We start from the raw sequence: 23,815 nt of genomic DNA, 5'->3' as shown, positions 1-23,815 counted from the left end.
CTCGCATTCATCTTCTCAGTGCAGCTTCCTTCCAATTTCACATTATCTGCCCCGGGGCTGCAGCAAGCGTCGGCATTTTCGTGCAGCAAAGAGAAACAGGTTGAGAAGACGAACATGAGAGCGATGTAAGGTGAGTGTAAAATCGGTCTCTGTATGAGTGTGTGTGTGTGTGTACACCTGGAAGTCCTGGTGACCGACCCCTATTGGGGGCCTGGAGGATATTCAGGGAGGTGGCTGAATGAAGCTTGCCTGGCTTCCCAACTTCTGGTACTGCAAGGAGGTCTTCCATCCAAATACTTGCCAGAGTCAGGCTAGCTTAGCTTCTGAGACCTGATGAGATCAGGCTTGACTGGACTATCCAGGTGAGGGCTAGGTTAAAGCATTTTGAGGATGAAGATGATTCAAGCTCAAAGAAGTGACTGGTTCAGACAGGAAAAATAGCAGTTTTCATGACGATACCTGAAGCTGCCTCATACTAAATCAGACCATTAGTCCAACAAAGTCAGTCTTGCATGATCTTTTAACTGGAGACTGAACCTGCATGCCAAACACATGGCATGCCATGGCCCCACATTCTGAATGAGCTGCAGTTTCTAAACCACCCAGATTTCTGGAATTTTCTCCAAAATATGCCATTCTGAAACAAATTGTCCATGTCATGGAATTTTCACCTGTGTTCTTTTGGCTAGTCCTAGATGGTGTTAGTTGAGCTGGGAAGCCAGTGTGGTATAGTGGTTAAGAGTATGAACTCTAATCTGGGAGAACCAGGTTTGATTCACACGCAGCTGCTGGGTGACCTCGGGTCAGTCACAAGTTCTCACAGAGCTGCTCTCTCTCAAGAGCAGTTCTCAAAAGAGCTCTCTCAGCCCCATCTACCTTACAGGGTTTCTGTGGTGGGAAGAGGAAAGGAAGGAGATTGTAAACCGCTCTGAGACACCAAGTGAAGGGCAGGGTATAAATTCTCTTCTTCTTTTTCAGATCAACAGGGATTGTCAAGCAATTGGTGGAAGAGGGAGGGGATCAAAGCAGGGGAATATTGCTGTAACACTGACACAATATCATTTCCAGATAAAACCTGGACGTGACATCACCCAGAAGTGATGCTCTAGGATCCCCTTCAAACTCTATTGCCATTGCCACAATGAACATAAGAACATAAGAGAAGTCATGTTGGATCAGGCCAATGGCCCATCCAGTCCAACACTCTGTGTCACATAGTGGCCAAAAAACCCAGGCACCATCAGGAGGTCCATCAGTGGGGCCAGGATTAAACTTTTTCCCACATTATTTTCCCTGCTGCCCTACAGAGCAGCAGCAGAAAGAGCAAGTGGGTAGTGGGATGCCGCAGCAGGAGACTGGATAAGCCTAGACTCTGACCTTAATGGTCTTAGCCCCATCCTTGCCATCATTAATGTCAGGCATTTTCAGAACTACAATTCCCATGATGCACCAGCAAAAAAGGAATTGGAAGGATAAAGATGGCGGTGAGACGGGTAGCACTTTCCTATTCCCTTTTGGGGAAAAGGGGAAATAGACAGCAGATACAAGTTCCATACTGGTGTGGAATGGGATACCATTGATCCGGACCTGCCCGAGTTTAATTCATCATGGATGCCTCCATGGTTGCCTGTAGAAAATAACAATTACCTACAAACCACTAAGCAAGGCAGCTTATTTCCTTTCCATGATTCATATAGGTACACGTGGACATTTGGGCTATTGTAAAAATTGTCAATAACTTTTGGAGGTTTTTCAGCAGGGCTGCCATACCAGAGTTTCTAGACAGTTCCTGTCAACCCCAAGAGATGCTGAGAAGAAGCATTTACTTTGCAATTTTTGACAGACGGGGTTGAGGGCCACCGTGGCTGATCTGCTACTACTTTCCCTAGACTTTAAGAGAGCATGGAAAATCTCGTTAAGTCCTTCTTGCCTGCACTGAGATCGTGCGAAGGTGGAACAAATGTGCTCTGGATACTTCTCCATGGGTTTTTAAACCACCGACGGCAACTGCCTGTCACTCTCATGCCCAGCAATGGATACAAGATAACATTATGGAGAGTTGATCGGTCGGTATTAATATCATTTTGCCATTAAAAATACCAAGTATGGCATGATGAACTGAAAAGGCTTGACGTGATTGAAGAGTCAGGGCTTCAGCAGATTGTGAGCTGGGACAGAAAACCAGCTCTGAGAGTTTTTTCAAATGAAGTTTTTGGCTAATGACACATTTAAATTTGCAGGTGCTGTGACCAGGGCTTTTTTTTGTAGAAAAAGCCAAGCAGGAACTCATGTGCATATTAGGACACACCCCATGGTGTCACCATTGTTTTGCACAGGGCTTTATTGTAGAGAAAGCCCAGCAGGAACTCATTTGCATATTAGGCCACACCCCTGGTGTCACATTGTTTTGCACGGGGCTTTATTTTAGAGAAAGCCCAGCAGGAGCTCATTTACATATTAGGCCACACCCCGATGCCAAGCCAGCCAAAACTGCATTCCTGTGTGTTCCTGCTCAAAAAGAAGAAGAAGAAAAGTCCTGGCTGTGACCCATCTCCGGAAGACTTCCCAGGTCAAGAGCAAATGCAACACTAGGCACAAAACAAAGGTGAAGTTCACTAACATGCAGTTAAACCATGGGTATAAAGAAGAAGAAGAGACTGGATTTATACCTTGCCTTTCACTCAGAGTCTCAAAGCAGTTTACTATCTCCTTCCTTTCCTCTCCTCACAACAGGCACCTTGTGAGGTAGGTGGGGCTGAGAGAGCTCTGAGAGAACTGGGACTGACCCAAATGCTGCATGTGGAGACGTGGGGAATTAAAGAGTCCTCCACTCTTAACCACTACACCAAACAAAGCAGGGTTAACAACCCACAGTGGGGCCTGGAGATCTCTTGGAATTACAACTGATCTCCAGACTACAGAGATCAGTACTCTGGAGAAAATGGCTACTTCAGAGAGTGGACTCGATGGCATTACACCCCCTGAGGTCTCTTCTGTCCCCAAATTCCACCCTCCCTGGGCTCCAACCCCAAATCTCTAAGAACTTCCCAACCCAGAGTTGGCAACCCTAGTGTAAGGTGACTGCTTAAGTTGGTGGTACACCAGAATACTCTCCGCTCCATCATCTCCCCCCTGTTCCAAAACAGGGTGGGTGGGTGTACACATATGTTTTCAGGACTAGGTCCTGGCATCCTAATCTATTGCTGGCTATGAGCAGGCCTCAGATTCAGCAGGAGCTCACAGGAGCACAGTTCCACCTCCTCCTGAGAGTTCCACCTCCTCCTTCCCACCTTGTCCATTGAATAGTAGGTGCAGCTGCATAACAATCTCTGGATGAGCTCTACCACCTATTTTTCTACAAAACAACCCCTGGCTATGAGTAAGAGATGGCTTCGAAGATCGGGGCAGGGTTTAGATGCATTGTGTCGAAATGAACATAGAGTGTCCAGTAATCATGTGGAGAGACACAGCGTGTGTACCTGTATTTAAAACAATTCCAAAGACAGGTTTCAGATAGGCAGCCATGTTGGTCTGCAGTAGAAGAACAAGATTCAAGCCCAGTAGCACCTTAGAGATGAATAAGATTTCCAGGGTATAAGGCAGGGGTGGCCAAACTGCGGCTTGCGAGCCACGTGTGGCTCTTTCACACATATTCTGTGGCTCCCAAGCAGTGTTCCCTTTAAGCTGAGTTAGCATGAGCTAGCTCACAGATTTTTAGCCTCCAGCTCACACATTTTTGTCTTAGCTCCGGAAGGATGACCCCAAAGCACACTAATTTATGCAGTAGCTCACAACATTAATGCCAGTAGCTCACAAAGTAGAATTTTTGCTCACAAGACTGCATCTTAGAGGGAACATTGCTCCCAAAACCCCATCAGCCGGCTTGGAGAAGGCATTTCTCTCTTTAAATCACTTCTCCAAGACAAGCCAGCCAGCAACTTGGAGAATGCATTTAAAGTTAAAGTTGCTTTCTTTCCACTTCTCTCTCCCCCCTCCCCTTCTATTTGCTTGCCTTCCTTCCTTCATTCCTTCCTTCCTTCCTTCCTTCCTTCCCTCCCTCCCTTCCTCCCTTCTTCCCTCCCTCCTTTCCTTCCTTCCCTCTCTCAAACATCTGATGTTTATTCTATGTGGCTCTTACTTAAAGCAAGTTTGGCCACCCCTGCTACAGGGCTTCACAAGTCCAAGCCCCCTTCATCAGGTATCAGATGAAGGAGTTTTCACTCTCAGAAGTTTATACCCTGGAAACCTCTCTGATCTTTAAGTGCTACTGGATTCAGAGCTTGCAATCTGAAGGACACGTATCAAACTATAAATCAGCTATAAAGCTTTATTAGGGCTAGAGAGACAAGGATGGACAGGGATAGCTCTACTCTTGGCACACCTTTGATGGTGAGTGATGTCCAGTGAGGCAATATTACAGAAGTCTGGATCATCAGGCAGTCCACCCCCTGTTCTTCTGTTACTAGGAGGGCTGGTCAAACCTCCGGGCCAAATCCGGCTGACCTTCACAGTCCTGTAGCGAGACAGGGGGAACTGTCATTTGTTCTCTGATTCCTGTGCATATCCAACTTGCCCATGAGCAGAGATCAGAGAGGTCTTTCAAGAGTCAGTCTGGGGATGCCCGGGGCTCATAGCAGTGCTGTGCTGAATAACCCCCATGAGAATACAAGCCCAGTCAAGGTAGCCAGAGGCGATGCAAACAGACACGATCTGATGTTCCGGCCTCTACATCACTACGGATCTCTGACATCCACAGCTGGTGCTAGCCTCAGAGTTGGCAGCAAATGAGGAAATCATCTCTGCAAATGCGGCCCGATCGTGCTATTCTGTTGCCCTCAAAAATGCCCTCGCCCTAGGGCAGCTACATGGAGCTGGCAGGCAGGCAAGCAGCTGGAGGAAGAGCATGTATGCTTGGATTCCCTTCCACATTGCACAAAGCTGCCATCCTAGGGGCATACCACCTCTCAGTGCACATGCTTATGTGAGTCCTTCAAGACTGGGAATGAAGCCCACCCCTCAGCAGAAGAGGAGGTGACAGGGAACCCATGGGGACTTGCCCTACTCAGAAGAATTTTTTAAAAAAAGACACAGAAAACAAGAGATGGAAATCAAAGTTGAAGATCAGCTCCAGCACTTTGCATCTTCAAAGGGTCGCACAAACAACTAATTAATCCCGGAGAGGCAGGTGAGCATTGTAGCAAATCCATGGACTATGGCTGTCACTGTGCCAACAAAAAGCATTATCGCAGTGACAGCTGGGAGCATTCTTTCCTTCTGTTTCAGAAGCTCGGGTGTCCCAAGATATTCAAGATGAAGCAGAAACTCTCTTGAAAGACACTGGCTGAATTCTCCTAGGCCTCCAGTCTGGCTTTGACCTGCAAAGTGCTAAACACCCTGGGTCCTCCGTACTTTGGAGACTGCCTCTTCTTCTCCAAGGATCTTCTTCACTGTCGTTATAATCCCCAACAGAACCGGTTCCTACAACTAGCAGAATACAACACTGCCTGTGTTGTACTGCTGCAGGTTACAGGCATCTCTGTAAGTATGTGGAGGAAGGAGAGAAATTGTTATGTCTGAATGCATGCGCAAAAAAAATTTTTTTTAAGGTTCTGCACATTGCATTAAGGACAATGTTTATTTTAGCTGGGCTGAATCCTTCTCTGCAACATGCTATCTTTCAAGTCTGCAAGGTTGTTTTTTTTCATTAAAGGGAAAGGATACAGGGGTCACTTAGTAGAAAAAGAGGTGCCAGAACTCATTAGCACAACTCATTTGCATATGACACACACCCTAGCATCACCGTATGGTGTACTATATTATATCAGCTCAGCATCCACCTTAAAATGCTTCTTGAATTAGAATTGTCATAATAAAACCTTACTTCCATCATACTTTTTAAATTACTTTCTCCCATGTGGCCACAATGGCCTGATGAAGATTTCCATCAGTCTGCTTGATACATTTTGGTCATTATCCCATTTTTTGTGGGAATAAATAGTAGAAAGTTTGTCAGATCTTAAGAATTCAGCAAAATTGCCCCAGGGGGTTTGAACAATGGAGCCCAGAAGCAAATATTGGGAGAGGAGGTTAAGAAAGAAAGAGCACGATAAAATTTAGAGGTTCTGGAGCTCTGCTCCTGTGAGCTCCTGCCCAAAATGAGGCCTGGATCTAAACATGAGACCCCTTGCCTGCAGCTTGCCATGTTACATTCCAAGGATAGCATTACCCTATCATCCTGCTGACTGTATGAACTGCCTTGGTTGACACCCTGCTCAGTTTATACCATGGTCTGGGAGCAACAGGTTAGGTATTCCTTGATGCAAACAGGACTTGCCTGTCTGCTGAGCACACCTAGGCAATCACCTTGGGTGCCAGAGGTGGCAGGGTAGCAACCACTGGGCATCACTTTGCAGCCTCTACACCACACTGCCATGGGTGGGAGCAGGGGTAGAATTCTAGCAGGAGTTCCTTTGCACACGTCTGATGTAGCCAATCCTCCAAGACCTCACAAGGCTCTTTTCTGTAAGCTCTTGGAGGATTGGCTACATCAGGGGTGTGTGGCCTAATATGCAAAGGAGCTCCTGCTAGAATTCCACCCCTGGGTGGGAGTAAGGGAAATGCCCTCTTCCTGCCTCCCCCAAGGTAGGGGGCAGCTTGCACACTCTAGCCTAGGGCTCCCAAGAACTTTGAGCTGGCACTCACTGTAAAGAGAGAATCTGTTTACATGGAGGAGTAAGAGTTAGTCACAGAAAGGATGGAAACAGCCAAAAAAATAAGGAGGCTCTGTAGACCTCGCAGAGACAGCCTCTAGAGAGAGATGATAGCTATGGGAAAAAGGCTGTACTCCAACCCCCAGAAAAGGGCTGGGTTAAGAGCTCCCTGGAGCTAAGGGTATGGCATAAAGAAACTAGCAGTGCATGCACAGAATAACTGATCCATTTCAGAGGGCTTTTCTTGCCTACTGACGATATAATCCACATGGAACTGATTCCTCCTTTTAAACTTCAAAATGCAGGTTGAACTGCAGCCCCACCAATATCTTTCTGGATTACAGACTTCCAGATCTACAGACATATCCATGACTCGACCTCTTCACACGTTAGAACAAAGGCAAAGTTTAACTTATTAAAAAGATATAGAAAAGATACAATTCTAGCATGTTTGGAAGCCTGGTCCACTGATCTAGAAATGTGTTTTTTCCAGCTATTTGAAACCTGGAAGGTTTTTGTGGGGGACCAAATATCTCCCTGGCTCATCCTTCATCTGCAGATCAACCAATGTGAAAGAGGTGCTATCTTCATTCTTCAACTCATCACCGCCAACAGAAACAACTCCTAACTATATGGTGACTTCACTTAAACATTTGCTTTTTTATCACCTGGGACTCCACTCCAATTTCCTCCTGCCTGCCTTCTGTCAAAAAAATTAAGTTGTTTAATTCCTTGAAGCAGGGACCTAACTTTTGGCTGTGTTTATGTAGATTAGTCCATCCATCTACATAGTGGTTATCATCCTACACAAGTGCAACACAGATTATGTAACCTCACCAATTTAATCTGTTACATTTTTGTTGGAGTTTCAAGTTGTTTACATTTCAGTCATTATGGAATTAAATGTTGTTGTTAATTAGTAGGAAGTTACCGTTGTCTGGTCAAGGTGGGAAGTTTGGTGGGAGTTGGGTATCTTAATGAAGTGACCGTAACCTTTCTATTGGTCAGTTAGTATCTTGTCTCTAGAATTTGCTTTGATCTTGTAGGCATATGAGCACAGGTTTATGGCTCTTTGCTTGGGGCAAGGACTGGAGAATCGCCATTGCGGCTTTTATCCATGTAGCTGTTGGAACCAGGGATAAATTTTGTAGAAAAAGAAATGCCAGAGCTCATTTGCATAACTCATTTGCATATGACACCCACCCCTGACATTACTGGAAGGTGTACTAAATTATATCAGCTCAGCATCTACCTGAAAATGCTTCTTGAATTATAATTGTCATAGTAAAATCTTATTCCCATCATACTTTTAAAATTACTTTCTCCTATGTGGCCACAGTGCCATGATGAAGATTTCCATTTGTCCATCAGTGGCTATTAGCCACAGTGTATTGATGGAACTCTCTGTCTGGGGCAGTGATGCTCTGTATTCTTGGTGCTTGGGGGGCACAGTGGGAGTGCTTCCAGTGTCCTGGCCCCACTGATGGACCTCCTTTTGGCCACTGTGTGACACGGAGTGTTGGACTGGATGGACCATTGGCCTGATCCAACATGGCTTCTCTTATGTTCTTATGCTTTATATGTTTTGGTTATTTCCACATTTTTTGTGGGGGGAGAATATTAGAAAGTTTGTCAAATCTTCAGAGTTCAGCAAAATTCTCACAGGGGGTTTGAACAATGGAGCCCAGAAGCAAGTATTGGGTGGGGAAGAGTAAAAAAGAAAGAGCACAATAAAATTTAAAAGTTCCGGAGCTCTGACATGTGAGCTCCTCCCCAAAATGAGGTCTGGTTGGGACAGAGTTTAGCATCTATGATGCATTTTCTCTTTTATTTTCTTCCAAATGTTTCCCTTCCCTATTTTTAGTAAAGTATATATTTTTTTTATAAACTTAAGGATGGTGTGGCTCTTGTTTGCATACTCAATCTCTGAATTTAAATCCAAAATCCCAACAATTTTTAATCTGTCCTTCCTCCAAGCAGTTAAGGTCAGGTTAGTTACATGGCCCTCTCCTCCCCCAATTTATTATCACAATAACCCTCTCAAAATTAGATTAGGCTTACAGACAATGTGCATGACTTAGATCAGGGGGTGGCCAAACTGTGGCTCGGGAGCCACATGTGGCTCTTTCACACTTTTAGTGTGGCTCTTGAAGCCCCCACCAATCCATCAGTCAGCTTGGAGAAGGCATTTCTCTTTTTAAATCTCTTCTCCAAGCCAAGCCAGCTGGTGGTTTGGAGAATGCATTTAAAGTAAAGTTGGTTTCTTTCCACTTCCCCCTCCCCTCTTCCTTCCTTCCTTCCTTCCTTCCTTCCTTCCTTCCTTCCTTCCTTCCTTCCTTCCTTCCTTCCTTCCTTCCTTCCTTCCTTCCTTCCTTCCTTCCTCTTATGGCTCTCAGACATCTGATATTCGTGTCTTGAGGCTCTCAAACATCTGATGTTTCTTCTGTGCGGCTCTTAAGTTAAGCAAGTTTGGCCACCCCTGACTTAGATGATCTCAGAATGCTAAGCAGGCTTCGCCCTGGTCAGGACTTGGCTGGGAGCCCACCAAGGAAGTCCAGGGTTGCTTTGCAGAGGCAAGCAATGGCAAACCACCTCTGTCTCTTGTCTTGCACAACCCTACAGGGGTCACCATAAGTCAGCTGTGGCTAAGATGGCACTTTCTACTACCACCAAACATGAGACGATGACTGCCCCAATGACTTTTTCCAGTGGACACTCCACCCACCACCCCACACCAATACAAAGACACAATGGGAGAAGGGAAATTAGGTTGGAGAAGCATTTTCCCTCTGCCACATGCACTCCTTCTTCAAATGTTCAAGACTTCAATGTTGACTTGCCATTTTATTTTAATAAGAACATAAGAGAAGTCATGTTAGATCAGGCCAATGGCCCATCCAGTCCAACACTCTGTGTCAAACAGTGGCCAAAAAACCCCCAAGTGCCATCAGGAGGTCCACCAGTGGGGCTAGAAGCCCTCCCACGGTCCCCCCCCCCAAGCATAAGAATATAGAGCATCACTGCCCCAGACAGAGAACTCCCAACAATAAGCTGTGGCTAATAGCCACTGATGGACCTCTGCTCAATATGCTTATCCAATCCCCTCTTGAAGCTGTCTGTGCTTGCAGCCACCACCACCTCTGTGGCAGTGAATTCCACGTTAATCACCCTTTGAGTGAAGAAGTACTTCCTTTTATCGGTTCTAATCCAACTGCTCAGCAATTTCATTGAATGCCCACAAGTTCTCGTACTGTGAGAATGGGAGAAAAATACTTCTTTCTCTGCCTTCTCTATCCGATGCATAATCTTGTAAGCCTCTATCATGTCACTGTAGTTTATTTTCTTGTCAATGTTTTGTCCCATTGATGGTGGGAAGTAGCAGGTAACTTATGTCAGATCCATGGGATTCTCCAGGCAAGGGGTGGTTTGCCATTGTCTGCCTCTGCATAGTGAACTTGGACTTCTGTGGTGGTCTCCCATCCAAGGGTGGAATTCTAGCAGGAGCTCCTTTGCAGATTAGGCCACACACCCCTGATGTAGCCAATCCTCCAAGGGCTTACAAGTCTCTTTTTTTATAAGCTCTTGGAGGATTGGCTACATCAGGGGTGTGTGGCCTAATATGCAAATGAGCTCCTACTAGAATTCCACCCCTGCTCCCATCAAAACTAACCAGGACTGACCCTTAGACCTAGGAAACTAGGATGAGATAAGGCTAGCCTGGACCACCAAGGCCAGGGCTTCATCCCATGGGGGGCATAGTCTATAGTTGAGCAGAACAACCCCCTATAAAGGTGGGGAGTGGTATTGAAAGAAAAAAAGGAAAATGGAGGAAAAACTAGAGCAGAGGCTGCAAGGAGGACACAAGAATAAAAACTTGTGTTAAAAAAATTATGCTTTGTATTGTCTGCTTGCCTGCATCAATCTCTAAGTCTTACTGAAAGAAACCAGATTCTGTGTACCTTTCTTTTTGTATAGCAGTTCAGAAGTACACAAAAAGCTTTCAGCAGTGGTAAACCGAACCCTCCCAAATGGGGATTTCTAGAGTGCTATGATTTAGTGGGCCAACTCAAGGATGTTCTACCCTTGTGGGAAAAAAGAAAAATTCTGTGCTATTCCTACATTTGTCTGACCAAACTGTGGAGAGCTTCTCTACACACAGAGCCAACAGTTTGAGTTTATATGATTCAAACAGTTTTTTTTTTAATTTTTTGCATTTGTTCTGAGTATTGCCAGACAAGTTTAAGGATTGTACTTTTCTTTCACCAAGACTCTAAGGCATACTTGGACCGATCCTTAAAGACTTCCTTTTGGAGAAGGCATTTGGTTAGCTCTGACTAAAGTTAACAACACATTCTACATCTATCCATTTTAACATTGCAAACTAATTAAGGACTTTTCAGGAAATTCAACTGGTAATGTACTCAAGCAACCTCATATTATGGACCAGGAACGCTCTGCAAATTTTGTCAACATCATCTGTACTTACAGAGCAAATTTTCCCAGATGGTCCTGGAATACAAACCAGCCACACACTGCAGGGAAAGTCAACAAAATGCCCCATGATTGCTAGTTAGCCTGGGCTGGGGGGGGGGGGAAATTATTTCCTAATTCCAGCCTAGAAAACCCACTCCAATCCTGAGAATCAGCAAAACCCACCCAGCAAGAGGCAAACACTGCATTGCATTCAATAGCACCTTGGCACCATTTTGCAAAAGCAAAGGCATATTGGAAGAAGAGAGTTTAGAATGGAGAAGAGAGGGAGAGAGCCCTAAACATTTTCCTTCTGCTGTTTTCCTATCCAGATCCACCTAAACTCAGCAGTTCTCCCCCCACAGGATTTCAGAAATGTGCCTACCAGAAAGAGGAGGGGTGGATCCCAAATAGAAAGTGTGCTATTCGTCTGACAGTCAGGAATCTTTTTATTCATGCAGTAAGACGCAACTGCAGCATTAGATTAAAAATCACAAGGTATCTGTTCTACAAACCAATTTATGACTCAGTTTGTGCACCTGAAGGAGCCATCACTGATCAAAGAAGACAGCAAGAACTTTTCCTTTAAAAAAAAAAATGCTTATCCATGGAGTCAGTGCATACATCCCCCTTGGAAAGCAGAAGTCCTTCATTTGGATCCTGACATCTCTTGTCTAAAGGATCTCAAGGAAAACCCAACACTATCATCAGATCTGGATTTTGGGATGAAAGTCCAGGTCCCCAGTTGACTGGTTCAGAGGGTGGGGGTGCAACTCATAAGACTTGTTAAGCACACTTTATTCTGAGTATTAGACTATATATATGAATCTGGTAAGATGGGATGAGAAATGATAGTTGAATGTAGCCCATCAGTGAGATCAGATCAGTTCTTGTGACCCTTTCTTACATGCCCAGGGAAATGCTGATCACCATTTTGGGGGCAGGAAACAATTTTTTTCCAGAACAGTTTGGCCAAGCATCCTGGAGGGTTTTTTTTGCCATTTTCTGGGCATGGAGCAGGGGTCACTGGGGGTGTGGGGGGAGGTATTTGTGAATTCCCTGCATTGTACAAAGGATTGATGACCCTGGAGGCCCTTTCCAACTCTATGATTCTAGTGCAGATATTACCAGACTAGATACAGGACCAGTGTGTCCATTAGGTGACCATAGGCAGTAGACTATGGGCTTGGCGCTGGGGGCGGGAATGACCGAGCAAGGAAGGGATAGTCAGGCACCTGTGGGGGGGGAGGGAGACTGGGATGGGGTGTGTGCTTTGCCTGCAGAGGGCAGGAGGGTGCCTTGCTTGGGGTGGTGGGCACATTGGGGCATCCTAGCACCAGTGCTGACTAGATAATCAGACCAGTGGTCTGTCTAGCCTAAGAACATAAGAACATAAGAGAAGCCATGTTAGATCAGGCCAATGGCCCATCAAGTCCAACGTTCTGTGTCACACAGCGGCCAAATATATATGCACACACACACACTGTGGCTAATAGCCACTGATGGACCTCTGCTCCATATTTTTATCTAACCCCCTCTTGAAGGTGGCTATGCTTGTGGCCGCCACCACCTCCTGTGGCAGTGAATTCCACATGTTAATCACCCTTTGGGTGAAGAAGTACTTCCTTTTATCCGTTTTAACCTGTCTGCTCAGCAAGTTCATCAAATGCCCACGAGTTCTTGTATTGTGAGAAAGGGAGAAAAGTACTTCTTTCTCTACTTTCTCCATCCCATTCATTATCTTGTAAACCTCTATCATGTCACCCCGCAGTTGACGTTTCTCCAAGCTAAAGAGCCCTAAGCGTTTCAGCCTTTCTTCATAGGGAAAGTGTTCCAGCCCTTTAATCATTCTAGATGCCCTTTTCTGGACTTTCTCCAATGCTATAATATCTTTTTTGAGGTGTGGCAACCAGCCTAGCACCCTGTTGCATACAGCAGCCAAATAGTTGTCCCGGAGGGCCAACACACAGGTCCTAGAGGACAAGGCCTTCCCCAAGCTCTTCATACTGATATTCAGATGTGCCTGCCCCTGGATATGGTAGGGATGTATTCATCAGCTGTGAGTCGTCAAGTGCTGAGAAACTGGATGCAGATGGAGCTTTTGGTTGCTCTGGCTCAGCTGTCCTTTGAAGGAACAAACAAGATGCAAGATACACTTTGGAAGAAGTATCAAGTCACAGCAGACTTACAGTGAACCTGTAGGGCAGGGGGTGTCAAACTCATTTTTATGAGGGCCAGATCTGACATAAATGAGACCTTTTTTGGCCAGGTCAAGCCATATAAACTTTTAAAACTTTTTAAAAGGACACAGACAAACACGATTAAAGGGGTTTTTAAAAAACAAACAAACAAACAAACCTTGAAACATTCTTAAAACATTAGCACTTGTTGGTCTTAAAGGTGCTTTCTTTGTATTTCTCCCATGGGATCCAGGGAATTGGGGCAAAGGAAGCTCTGGCTCTTTCCTTCCTTCCCCATAGGACCAGGAGAGTGAGGAGTCTCAACGAATGGGAAAAAACAGAAATTTTTGCTCTGTAGCTCCTGTGTGATTGAGCAAGTCTTGCAAAGCAAGCTGAGATGCAGAAGGAAGCAAGAGAGGGAGAAGGAAGGAGACAAGAGCCAGTTGCTCGGGGGCCTGATAGGAGCCCATCAAGGGCCTGATTCAGCCCTCAGGCCACATGTTTGACACCCCTGCTGTAGGGTTTCCAAAGCAAGAGATGTTCAGAAGAGGTTTGCCATTGCCAGCCTCTGCATAGCGACCCAGATATTCCTTGGTGGTCTCCCATCCAAATACCAACCAGAGCTGATCCATGCTTAACTTCTGAGATCAGACAAAACTAGGCTACCCAGGTCAGGTGTAAAATATGCTACACATATGAATTTGTGAACCTGACTTTTATGGAGACAGACCCTTGGTCCAGCCAGCTCAGGATTCCATACATGGGAGTGACAGTGGCTCTCCTGCATCTTGGAGAGAAAGTACCTTCTCTACACCTGTGACTTGAGATGTTTGTTGCCCCCAGGGAAATGCCATGGACTGAACTCAGGATTTTGCACATGCTCTGCATGCTAATCTATGGGCCCTCCCCTCAACAAGTGTCATTGTGAAAACCATTTCAGATTATCGGCTCACGTGTCTTTCCCAGCATTAGAGAGCTGCTTCCTGGAAAGCCACTGAATGCAGGCCGAGTTCTTTCCCCTAAAGGCTTTCTAAGGAGAGCAGCATCAGCCTTGGAAATGATTCCAAGATGGAAACCTGCCTTAGCAAAGCTGCAGACTAAGACGCTTCGTGTGACCAGACAGGTCAGGCTTTCATTATTACATTAACCTTTTGGGTCTCTCCACAAAAAAAAAAGTAAATTGGCAGGGAGGAAAAGAAATATATGAGATCCTAGTGGCGGGGAGGGAGGAGGAATAGAAACACCATCCAAACTGAAAAGAAAGACAATTAAAAACCCAAGGAACATGGGTATGGAGGAGTTGCAGCAGAGCCATTAAGGCTAATAACAACTTGGGGAAGGTATTTTCTTTAGGAGCCTTTCAATTTCCCCGCTTCCTAATCACACCTTCTGAAAGCCCGCTTCTTTCTTGTGTCCTTTGCCTCGAGCAACCCTGGTAGGGCTGAATAAAGAGGGTGGAGGAAAAGCTGGTCTTGAAAAAAGACCCACCTCTGAGCATCCAGTGGGAATTTCACATGCAAAAGGAATTAATATCGAAGAATCCATACACCACTACGGCAACTATTCAAAGTGCCACATTTATTTATTTTAAGCACTTCGGTATATCCAACCCTTCAACCATCACCTTTCCAGGGACACTGAGCAGCCGGCATAGCATCAAACAATTTTAAAAATGCAAACAAGTTCAGTATTAGCATGAGAACAACACAACAATACAACTAACAATCCAGAGCTAGCATAGTTTTACAAATTCAGAGTCCATGGGCAGGAAGAGGGGAAAGAGAAAGAAAAGATGAGAGATGAAAGAAAAGGGTAGTAAGTAGGAAAACTGAGTAAAAAAAAATTTCCATTTTGAGACAACTATTACCCAAGCAAACAGTGTTCCTTAAACAAGGTGCCACCACAGAAAAGTTCCTTCCTGTGGTAGATGGCTGCAAATAGGGCCTTTTTTGTGGTGGTCCCTATTCAATGGACTGCAGTTTGCTGTAATTAATTAGTTTATAATTACAGGCTAAAACCACAGTAATAGTATTTCACATTTAAATAGCTCATTAGTGAGCAAAATGATTTCCATGCATTTATTTGACAATCCTTTCTGCAGATTTGTGAGAATCAGCTAGCATCTTCACCCTCAAATTGTGGACTGGGGGGTGGCAAAGAGGGTGCTGAGGATTGTGACTCAGTGGGACTCGAACCAGCAACTTCCCAGTTTCTAGTTCACTCTCTTTGCCAGCTTGCTATGCCAGCTTTCTTGAATGTGTTCCAGACACTTCATGGAATCCATGCAGGGAGTGGATAGCAGCAGTTGTTGTCATGTGAGTTGAGAGTTGGAACTCAGGCTCGTACACAGAAAGGCTATTCCTAGAGGGCTTCTAGAATGCCATTTATCTCCCAACTCCTTCCAGAAGTTTGGAATCAGAAGGCTCTAACTGCACACTTGAAGCTAATTAAATGAAAGTATCGCATGACAAAAAGTGGTGCTTTTTTGTTAAAGCTATTTGGGTTGTCCTTAAATAGACTCTCTGAAAAGACTGGCATGCTCACACAAAAATCGCTCCCAGAATCCTTCATGATCTTAAGATTCCCCTGGAACAGACTGATTTGTCTTCAGCTTTGTGGCTTTTGAAACCAAGTAGTCTTTGCTTGGGATGTTTATTAAGATGTCACAGGAGAATCTGGTTGGTTGTAAAATTTGCAGCCAGTTTGCCGAAGGGCTCACCATCTCCCAATGCATTATGCACACAGGCTGGAATACTGGATGCACTTGGTTCAGCCACAGGAGTTTGGGTTAGGTGGGCAAAGAAAGGGGATGGAGTGCTTACTCTGCCCTTTGGCCAGAATGAGGGCATCTCTTGCCCTTCTTCTCCACTCTCCTTTCCCTGCCTCTAGTGCCAGTCTTCATGCCCACAGCCAGCCCTGGCATATTACCCCGATCAAGCATACATGCCTGTCTACCAACTTCCCGATATTCATACCTGCCTGGCCTAGGAATACAGAGAAAAGTTTTAGCACAGATGTCATCCCACCTTTCCAACCCCTGCCGGATACCATAATTCAAATAAATAGAAAATCCACATGAGCTGCAGCTTAGATCCACACCTCAAGATGAAAACCATCAGGTTGGAACCGAAAAAGTCCACTTGGGAGAAAACCTCCATGTTTTGTGCACCCATCTCCAAACACCAGGCATTCTCCCATTTAGAAACCCAACTGCCAGAGACTCCCTTCCTTCTAAGAGCTCCATTGGCTCTTTCTGTGCTCAGTGTATCTTCAGAGATCTCAGTTCAGCATTACCACAAGCCAGCCGGAGCTCTTTTCGCCACTCCTTCCCAGCCATTCCTCTTTCCCTGCCTCCTTTTCCATTTTATATTGGGACAGATGTTCCAGGGGATATTCAGCAGCCCACACTGAACGTCTGTCTTGTGGCGCTTTCACCCCGGAGCCTGTTAGAACCAAGTGACAATCAACCCATTCAAACCGGGGCTTTGCAGCCCAGGGACTCCGCCTGAGTTTCAAGTCCCCCAGCAATCGCAGCAGGCAACCGCGAAACCCGGGAGCTCAGAACACCTGGTCTGGCTTCCAACACTGCAGCAGCTTTCGCTGATGCCCAGACAGGTAGCGATGGGGATGGGAGGGGAGATTCAGTTTCCCGAGAGGAAGCATCGCCACGCTGGTAGGACCGTCCCCGTCCGCAGAAACCTGGGGACTTTGCCCAGCTCAAAATGCAAGGGGGCGGGGGGGGGCACCGGCTCTCCAGTAGTGCCAGAGAGAGAGACGCAGACAGAACGAGACGCGGGTGCTCGCTGAACTTGGGAGGGAAGGAGCGAGGGAGGGCACTTCTCTCTGCTAGAAAAGATGTTGAGGGGAGAGAAGGGAGAGGAAAGGGGATTTCAGGGGGTTCGCATGTGCATGCACGACACGCAGAGCGCCTGGGGGAGAGAGCTGGTGCAAAAAAAGTGTTCCCCTGCCTCTTCCTCCTCCCCCACCCCCCCACCCCAATCACCCGCTGTCCGATACCAGCGCAGCATCCCTCGGGGAGCAAGCAGAGCTGGCGTCTCTGCAGGATCAGGCAGACACCGGTCGCGATCCGGGTTGCCCCCCCCCCCTCCAGCACCACGAATTTGGCAAATCCAAATGCCACTGCTAAAACTAGCTGCAAAGACATATGCATTCGGGGCGGGGGGGGGGGAGAGCCTCAGGTCTGTATCTCCAGCGTGCCCAGTCTTCCCTTCCTCTCCCCCGCCCCATCCATCTCTCATGCTCTGTGGCACACCTCACCCACCACCTTGAGCTAAGGCAGGCAGGTGGGCTGCCTCAAACTCCCTTGAGGTACCTGGGAAGAAGATCAGGGCAGTGGTGGCCGTGAAGACGATCCAGCAGGCAGGATGATACATCTTGGGGGGAAGCTGCAGTCGTCTGGAGCCCGCTCGCCTTTGGCTGCTTCCTTCCGTGCTGAATTCTGAGCAGGTTTAAATCCAATGTTTGCAGAGGGAGGCAGAGCCAGTTAGAGAGCTAGAGCGAGAGAGAGAGAGAGAGAGAGATGGGGACAGGCAGTCAGTGTCTCTGATTCTTTCTCTCCCCTCTCTCTTTCTTTTCCACCCTGCACATCACACATAGAGCAGAAGGAGCCCTGGCACCCGCACCACCAGTCTGTAACAGAAGGGAAAAGAGAGCAGACCTCCTACCAGGCATTCATTGGCTCCAGTCTCCTGAGTGACACGCCAGGATCTTCCGTAGCTTTTGACACTATGGAGAGTTAAATGCTGCCAACTGCTCCTTCGGGTAGCCCCTGGTTGTGCCCTTCCCTCCCCTGCCTCCCAGATTGTCCCTAAGCAGAACCTTGGCAGGACAGGGACAGGGAAAGGGAATGGGGTGGAGGGCAACAGAGCTTTAGCCAAGCTGAGATCTGTCACCACTTTCCAGCAAATGGGGCATGTGCTGGCAGGGCTGTAGACGCCTGTCCCTCACTTCCCAGGGCTTTCAGATATGGGAAAGGGCCCTAGAAATGCTCCTTCGCTCCACAAAGCAACTTGTTGAGGCTGCCAGGCTGGTGGTGGGTACGTGAGGATTAAGGCTGTGGGTAGTCTATGGAGTTCATGAGTGTCAAGTGTGGGAGTGGATTAATTCACAGGGGGAAAGGGATTATAGCCAGGCTGCTGTGTCCATCGGAGAACACACACAAACGTACACACCAGGCTGTGGGAAGTGGGGGAGAGGGAAAACTCGCTACCTGTGCAGAAAACAAGCCCCGGTTTGGGATGCAAGGACTCATTGTCCCCCCCATATCCTCAAACTGCAGAAAATCAAACAGAGCCAGTCAAAAACTGCAGTCGTCCAAGGAATTCTGTATGTTGCACAGATTAGCCCTCAGATGGCTTTTTTTTTGGTAGAAAAAGACCAGCAGGATTTCATTTGCATATTAGGTCACACCCCCTTGTGTCACCATTGTTTCACACAGGTTTTTTTGTAGAAAAAGCCCAGCAGAGACTCATTTGCATATCAGGCAATACCCCCTGACACCAAGCCAGCTGGAACTGCATTCCCATGCATTCCTGTTCAAAAAAAGCATTGAGCCCTCTTGAGGCTAATTTGCTCCCCTTCTCCCCCTTGCAATCATTGGGAAAGGAGACATCATAAACTCAGTTTATACGCGAAGTAGAATCAAATGACAGTCCTTCCCACGCTGCACCAATTTTGGCTTTCAGAGCCAGTTTTGTGCAGTGGTTAGAGAGTCTAAGACTAGGATCTGGAGGACCCACGTTTGAATCCCCAAGGACTCTGCCATGGAAGCTTGCTGGGTGCTCTTGGGACAATCACACACCCTCTCAGCTTAACCTACTTCCCAAGGTGGTGGTTGTGAGGATAAAATGGAAGGGAGGAGAATGATCTGACCTGCTGTTGGCCCCCATTGGGGACAAAGGTGGAATATAAAGGAAGTTAACAGAATAAATACATGTGGAGGTTAGCATGAGTCAGCTGCTTGATTATTTTAGTATTATTGGACTATATTATTCTGTACCATTAGTCTGTATTATTTTGCACTATAACTGATTTGTTTGCTTACCAAGGGTGGCCAAACTGTGGCTCAGGAGCCACATGTGGCTCTTTCATATATATGGTGTGGCTCTCAAAGCCCCCACTGCCCATTAGCCAGTTTGGAGAAGGCATTTCTCTCTTTAAATCACTCCTCCAACCAAGCCAGGCAACTCAAGGGGGGGGGTGGTGCTCAGAGAACACATTTAAAGTTTCTTTCTTTCCATCTCCCTCCCCCATCTATTTGCTCTACTTTTCTTTCTTTTTCTCTGTTGCTTTCTCCCCCTCACGTTCATGTCTTGTGGCTCTCAAACATCTGACATTTATTCAATGTGGCTCTTACATTAAGCAAGTTTGACCACCCCAGGCTTAGAATGTATTATTCTGTACCATAACAAATTTGTTGGCTTATGACCCATTGGTTCATGAGCATGTAGAATAAAAAAGTCCATTCTTCCTTGCCAAAAAGCCCTCATTGCATGTAGAAAGCGAGTAGATCAGGCAGATGAGTTCATGCTAGCCATTGCCCTGTTTTGTTTTTGTTTGTTAAAGGTTTATCCATCTTTTTTCCCCCATACAGCTGCATTCAAGTATATAAGCTCCCAGTAGCAACCTAAAACACTACAGTCTCAGTAGATTTATTACATTTGATTCTGCTGCATTATGATGGACCTGAAGATGGGACACGCTTGATGACATTTGGACCTGAGCTTATCTTTTATTGTAAACCACCTCGAGATCCACAGGCTGAGATCCACTCTCCATTTTCACTTAATATTGCTATAACACTTTCTGTATTCAAAATGCCCTTACCTGGATAACCCAGGCTAGCCTAATTTCATCAGATCTCAAAAGGAAAACAGGGTTAGCCTTGGTCAATATTTAGATGGGAGACCACCAAGGAATATCAGGATCACAATGGGGAGGCAACCAATGACAAATCCCCCTTTGAATGTCTCTTGCCTTTAAAACCCCACGGGATTGCTGTAAGTCAGCCGTGCCTTGATATAAAAAATAAAAATGTTCAAAATGCTTCATGTACATTATCGATTCATGACACAGTCCTGTAAGACAAGTGTGGCATCCATGGAGTGAGGAGGGAAATTCTGAGGCAACTGTTTTCTGGACTGATGAATATCCGATCCCCTATTCTAGCCTCAGCTATAGATTCTTTATATCTGAACCACCCTCAATCAAATAAAAATGAGGACATAATCTTTAAATTAGAGACTGGTAGTGCGTAAGCTATGTGCTCCTAAAGGTCTCTTATTTGGAAGCCTGCTAGACCAAGGCTGTACTTATATGTGAGGTAAATAAAGACCACTGTTTCTTAGATTTTGACTTGACAGACAAGATGCAGGTTGAGATAAACAACCAAGGCTTATTAAACAGAAAATAAAGTAGAACAAAGTTTGAGTCCAGCAGCAGCTTTAAGGTCATAGAAGTTTTATTCAAGGTATAGATTTTCTTGTGCAAGCATGCTTCTTCAGATACAGTGAAACAGAATTTCCTCAACCATTACATATAGAAAGAGAGGGGGTGAGGGGATTATATGGTAACCATTTGTTTGGGTTCCATTCTTCAGCACAAACAGTGAAGGGAATAAACATGTCAAAATTGGAGAATGACAGGCCTGAGGTGAGGTTTGATCCTCAAATTGTTGAATGCTGTAATCAAAATTATTTATTTATTTATTACTTTCCATTTATATCCCGCCCTCTCCGCAAGCGGACTCAGGGCGGCTTACAACATCATAAAAACAATCAATCCAATAAAACATATAAAACCATAATTTACATATATCACTTTGAAACCATTCTATAGCGCTATTTCAGTCCAGTATAGGCGGTATTGACTTCTCGACTATGATCGCCAGCATTCCGTAGGATGTCCGGTGGCAGCCCTTTTTCAATCAAACCGCAAAAGCCTGTTTAAACAGTTCGGTCATACAGGCCCTGCGGAACGCAGACAAATCCCGCAGGGCCCTTATGGCTTCTGGGAGGGTGTTCCAAAGTTCTGGTGCAGAAATTACAAACCCAAAGAAATTGTTACCATATAAACTCAGTTTATTATTCCATTTACTGTTCACCTTCTACCAATATGTATGGACTGGAAATATCCAATATCGTTTCTGTCTCTACCTTGGCCCTTCCTGGCAACTAACTCCCATCCTCACCCCATATCTGTATCTGAAGAAGTGGGTTTGCACACAAAAGCATATACCTTGAATAAAACTTTGTTGGTTTTAAAGGTGCCAATGGACTCAAACTTTGTTCTGCTACTTCAGAACAACATAGCTACTCACCAGAAACTGAAGAAATTATTAAGGAAAATAATATGTGTGGATGGCTTCAATATATAAAGTATATATGCCTCCACATGCAGCTGCTGAGTGACCTTGGGTCTCTTAGAGCTGTTCTCTCAAGAGCAGTTCTCAAAAGAGCTCTTTCAGCCCCACCTACCTCACAGGTCGTCTGTTGTGAGGAGAGGGAGGCAAGGAGATTGTAAGCCACTCTGAGACTCCAAGTGAAGGGTGGGGTACAAATACAACTCTTCTTCTCAGGGTTGTTGTTGTTGGGGCTTTTTTGGTAGAAAAAGACCAGCAGGAACCATTTGTACATTAGACCACACACTCCTGATGTCACCGTTGTTTCACACAGATGTCCCTGTGCATTCCTGCTCAAAAAGAAGCCCTGCTTCTCCTCCTCCTCTTCTCAGGTGAAATAAATAACCCCTGAGGTGAGGTTTGATTTCCCCCTCTCTTTCTCTGGACAGGTTACCTCAGCAGGTTCTTTTCCCTCACAAAGCACTTTTCCACAGAACCTTACACACACCAGTTAGGAATGGTGGGCCCTTAACGAGATGCTTATTTGTACCACCTGATAAGCTTTCTTTCCTCAGGCAACCCCCAAACCCTCAGCCAAATAAAAGCCTAAACTGACACTCCTTTCCAGAGCCACAGAATCCTTATCCAGAAGGGGGGTGAGGATGGAAATTCAGGTATTGGGCAGCCATGTTGGTCTGAAGCATCAGAACAAAGTTGGAGTCCAGTGGCATCTTTAAGACCCATGAAATTCTATTAAAGACATAAGCTTTCATATGCATGCACATGTCTTCAATGCGTTGTTGCTGTTCAGTCGCACAGTCGATTCCGACTCTTTGCAACCCCATGGGTCAAGTCATGCCAGGCTCTGCTGTCTTCCACCATCCTCCGAAGTCTGCTCAAATTCCTGTTAGATACATGAGTAACGCTGTACAGCCATCTCATCTTTTGCTGTCCCCTTCTTTTGCCTTCTGTCTTTCCCAGCATCAGGATCTTCTCCAGTGAGTGCTCCCTTCTCATTTGGTGGCCAAAGGATTTGAGCTTCAGTTTCTTCCAAGGTATTTGTCTTCAATGAACATTAACACATATACCTTGAATAAAACTTTGTTGGTATTAAAAGTGCCACTGGACTCAATTTTTTTTTCATAAGAAAAAAGGTTTTTCTTTGCCCTTCTTAAGCTGAGACTGGCTGAACCCCACCCCCCAAACCAGGTGAAATTCTATGGGCTTTGATTGGCTTACCATTTTTTGAATTTGCATGAGGTCTACATCTACATCTACTGTGTACATCTACATCTACTGGAGAAGAGGTGGGACTTTTAAGATTATTGCCACAGTAGGTCAGGATTATTCCCATTTAGTTAATTGGGAAGTGGGGACTGAGAGAGAGTAACTTCCAAGGAATTTGTGGCAGAGGTTTGAACCAGGGACCTTCAGGATCAAGACTCTGAGCCACTCTACTACATCAGCTCATCTAACTACATCTCTGCAAAAGCCCTATTTTATTTTTTGTGACATGTGGTTTTGTCCTAGGCATCGAGCCACTAAGTATGAAAAGGAGATTTCTGCCACTTACAATGAAGCTGTCAAAAGGCATGTAATCTCTGGAAAACGATTACAAGGATTGCAAGAATGTGTAACGAATTACAGTCATTTGGTCTCTTAATATCTGTTCTTCATTTTGTTGGAGCCAAAGTTGCAAACAAAGGGGGTTGATGTGACAAGGCTTTTCTCTCACATGTATCCCTTCTTGATTTGTGTACACCGGGTTCCATGACATGTGCATGATCCTCATGTGACAACTGCAACATCAGGGGATGTTTTCCACATACAAGTGGACCACAATCTTCTGCAATGAAGATGTTGGCTGCCAGACACCCAAAATAACCATGGGTGAACCAGCCTTTGATGAGAAGCGGATGAATCTACCATTTGATTTGGGTTATCTTTTCTTTTTTTTTTGGGAGGGGGGTGGGGTTCAAGTCACAGCTGACTCCTGTGCATTCCTGCTCAAAAAAAGTCCTGGTTATAGATAAACTGTAATTGGTTCACAGAAGAGCAATGAAGGTGGTTCTGGCTATTGCAAACAACTCCAATGA

At 45.6% G+C, this 23,815-nt stretch overlaps 1 protein-coding gene across 3 annotated transcripts in view; it reads right to left on the bottom strand.

Moving 5' to 3' along the window:
- Positions 1-18,134, bottom strand: part of OPCML (opioid binding protein/cell adhesion molecule like) — a 1,347,090-nt gene extending 1,328,956 nt beyond the window's left edge. The window contains exons 1-2 of one of the 3 annotated variants that reach the window (XM_060251103.1): positions 18,039-18,134; positions 17,694-17,872 (exon numbers count right to left, since the gene is read on the bottom strand). In XM_060251103.1, the coding sequence (XP_060107086.1) occupies positions 17,694-17,754 (61 nt within the window). In that variant the 5' untranslated portion in view covers positions 17,755-17,872; positions 18,039-18,134. Of the gene's footprint in view, positions 1-17,693; positions 17,933-18,038 lie in introns of those variants that run through there. The other 2 variants (XM_060251105.1, XM_060251104.1) reach the window with 2 other exon arrangements.
- Between the last annotated feature and the right edge of the window lie 5,681 nt (positions 18,135-23,815).

The sequence above is a fragment of the Heteronotia binoei genome, chromosome 12 (assembly GCF_032191835.1).
Source record: "Heteronotia binoei isolate CCM8104 ecotype False Entrance Well chromosome 12, APGP_CSIRO_Hbin_v1, whole genome shotgun sequence".
In the NCBI taxonomy this organism is placed as follows: domain Eukaryota; kingdom Metazoa; phylum Chordata; class Lepidosauria; order Squamata; family Gekkonidae; genus Heteronotia; species Heteronotia binoei.
Note: the sequence above shows the minus strand (reverse complement) of the source record. Positions and strands in the feature narration are given on the sequence as shown.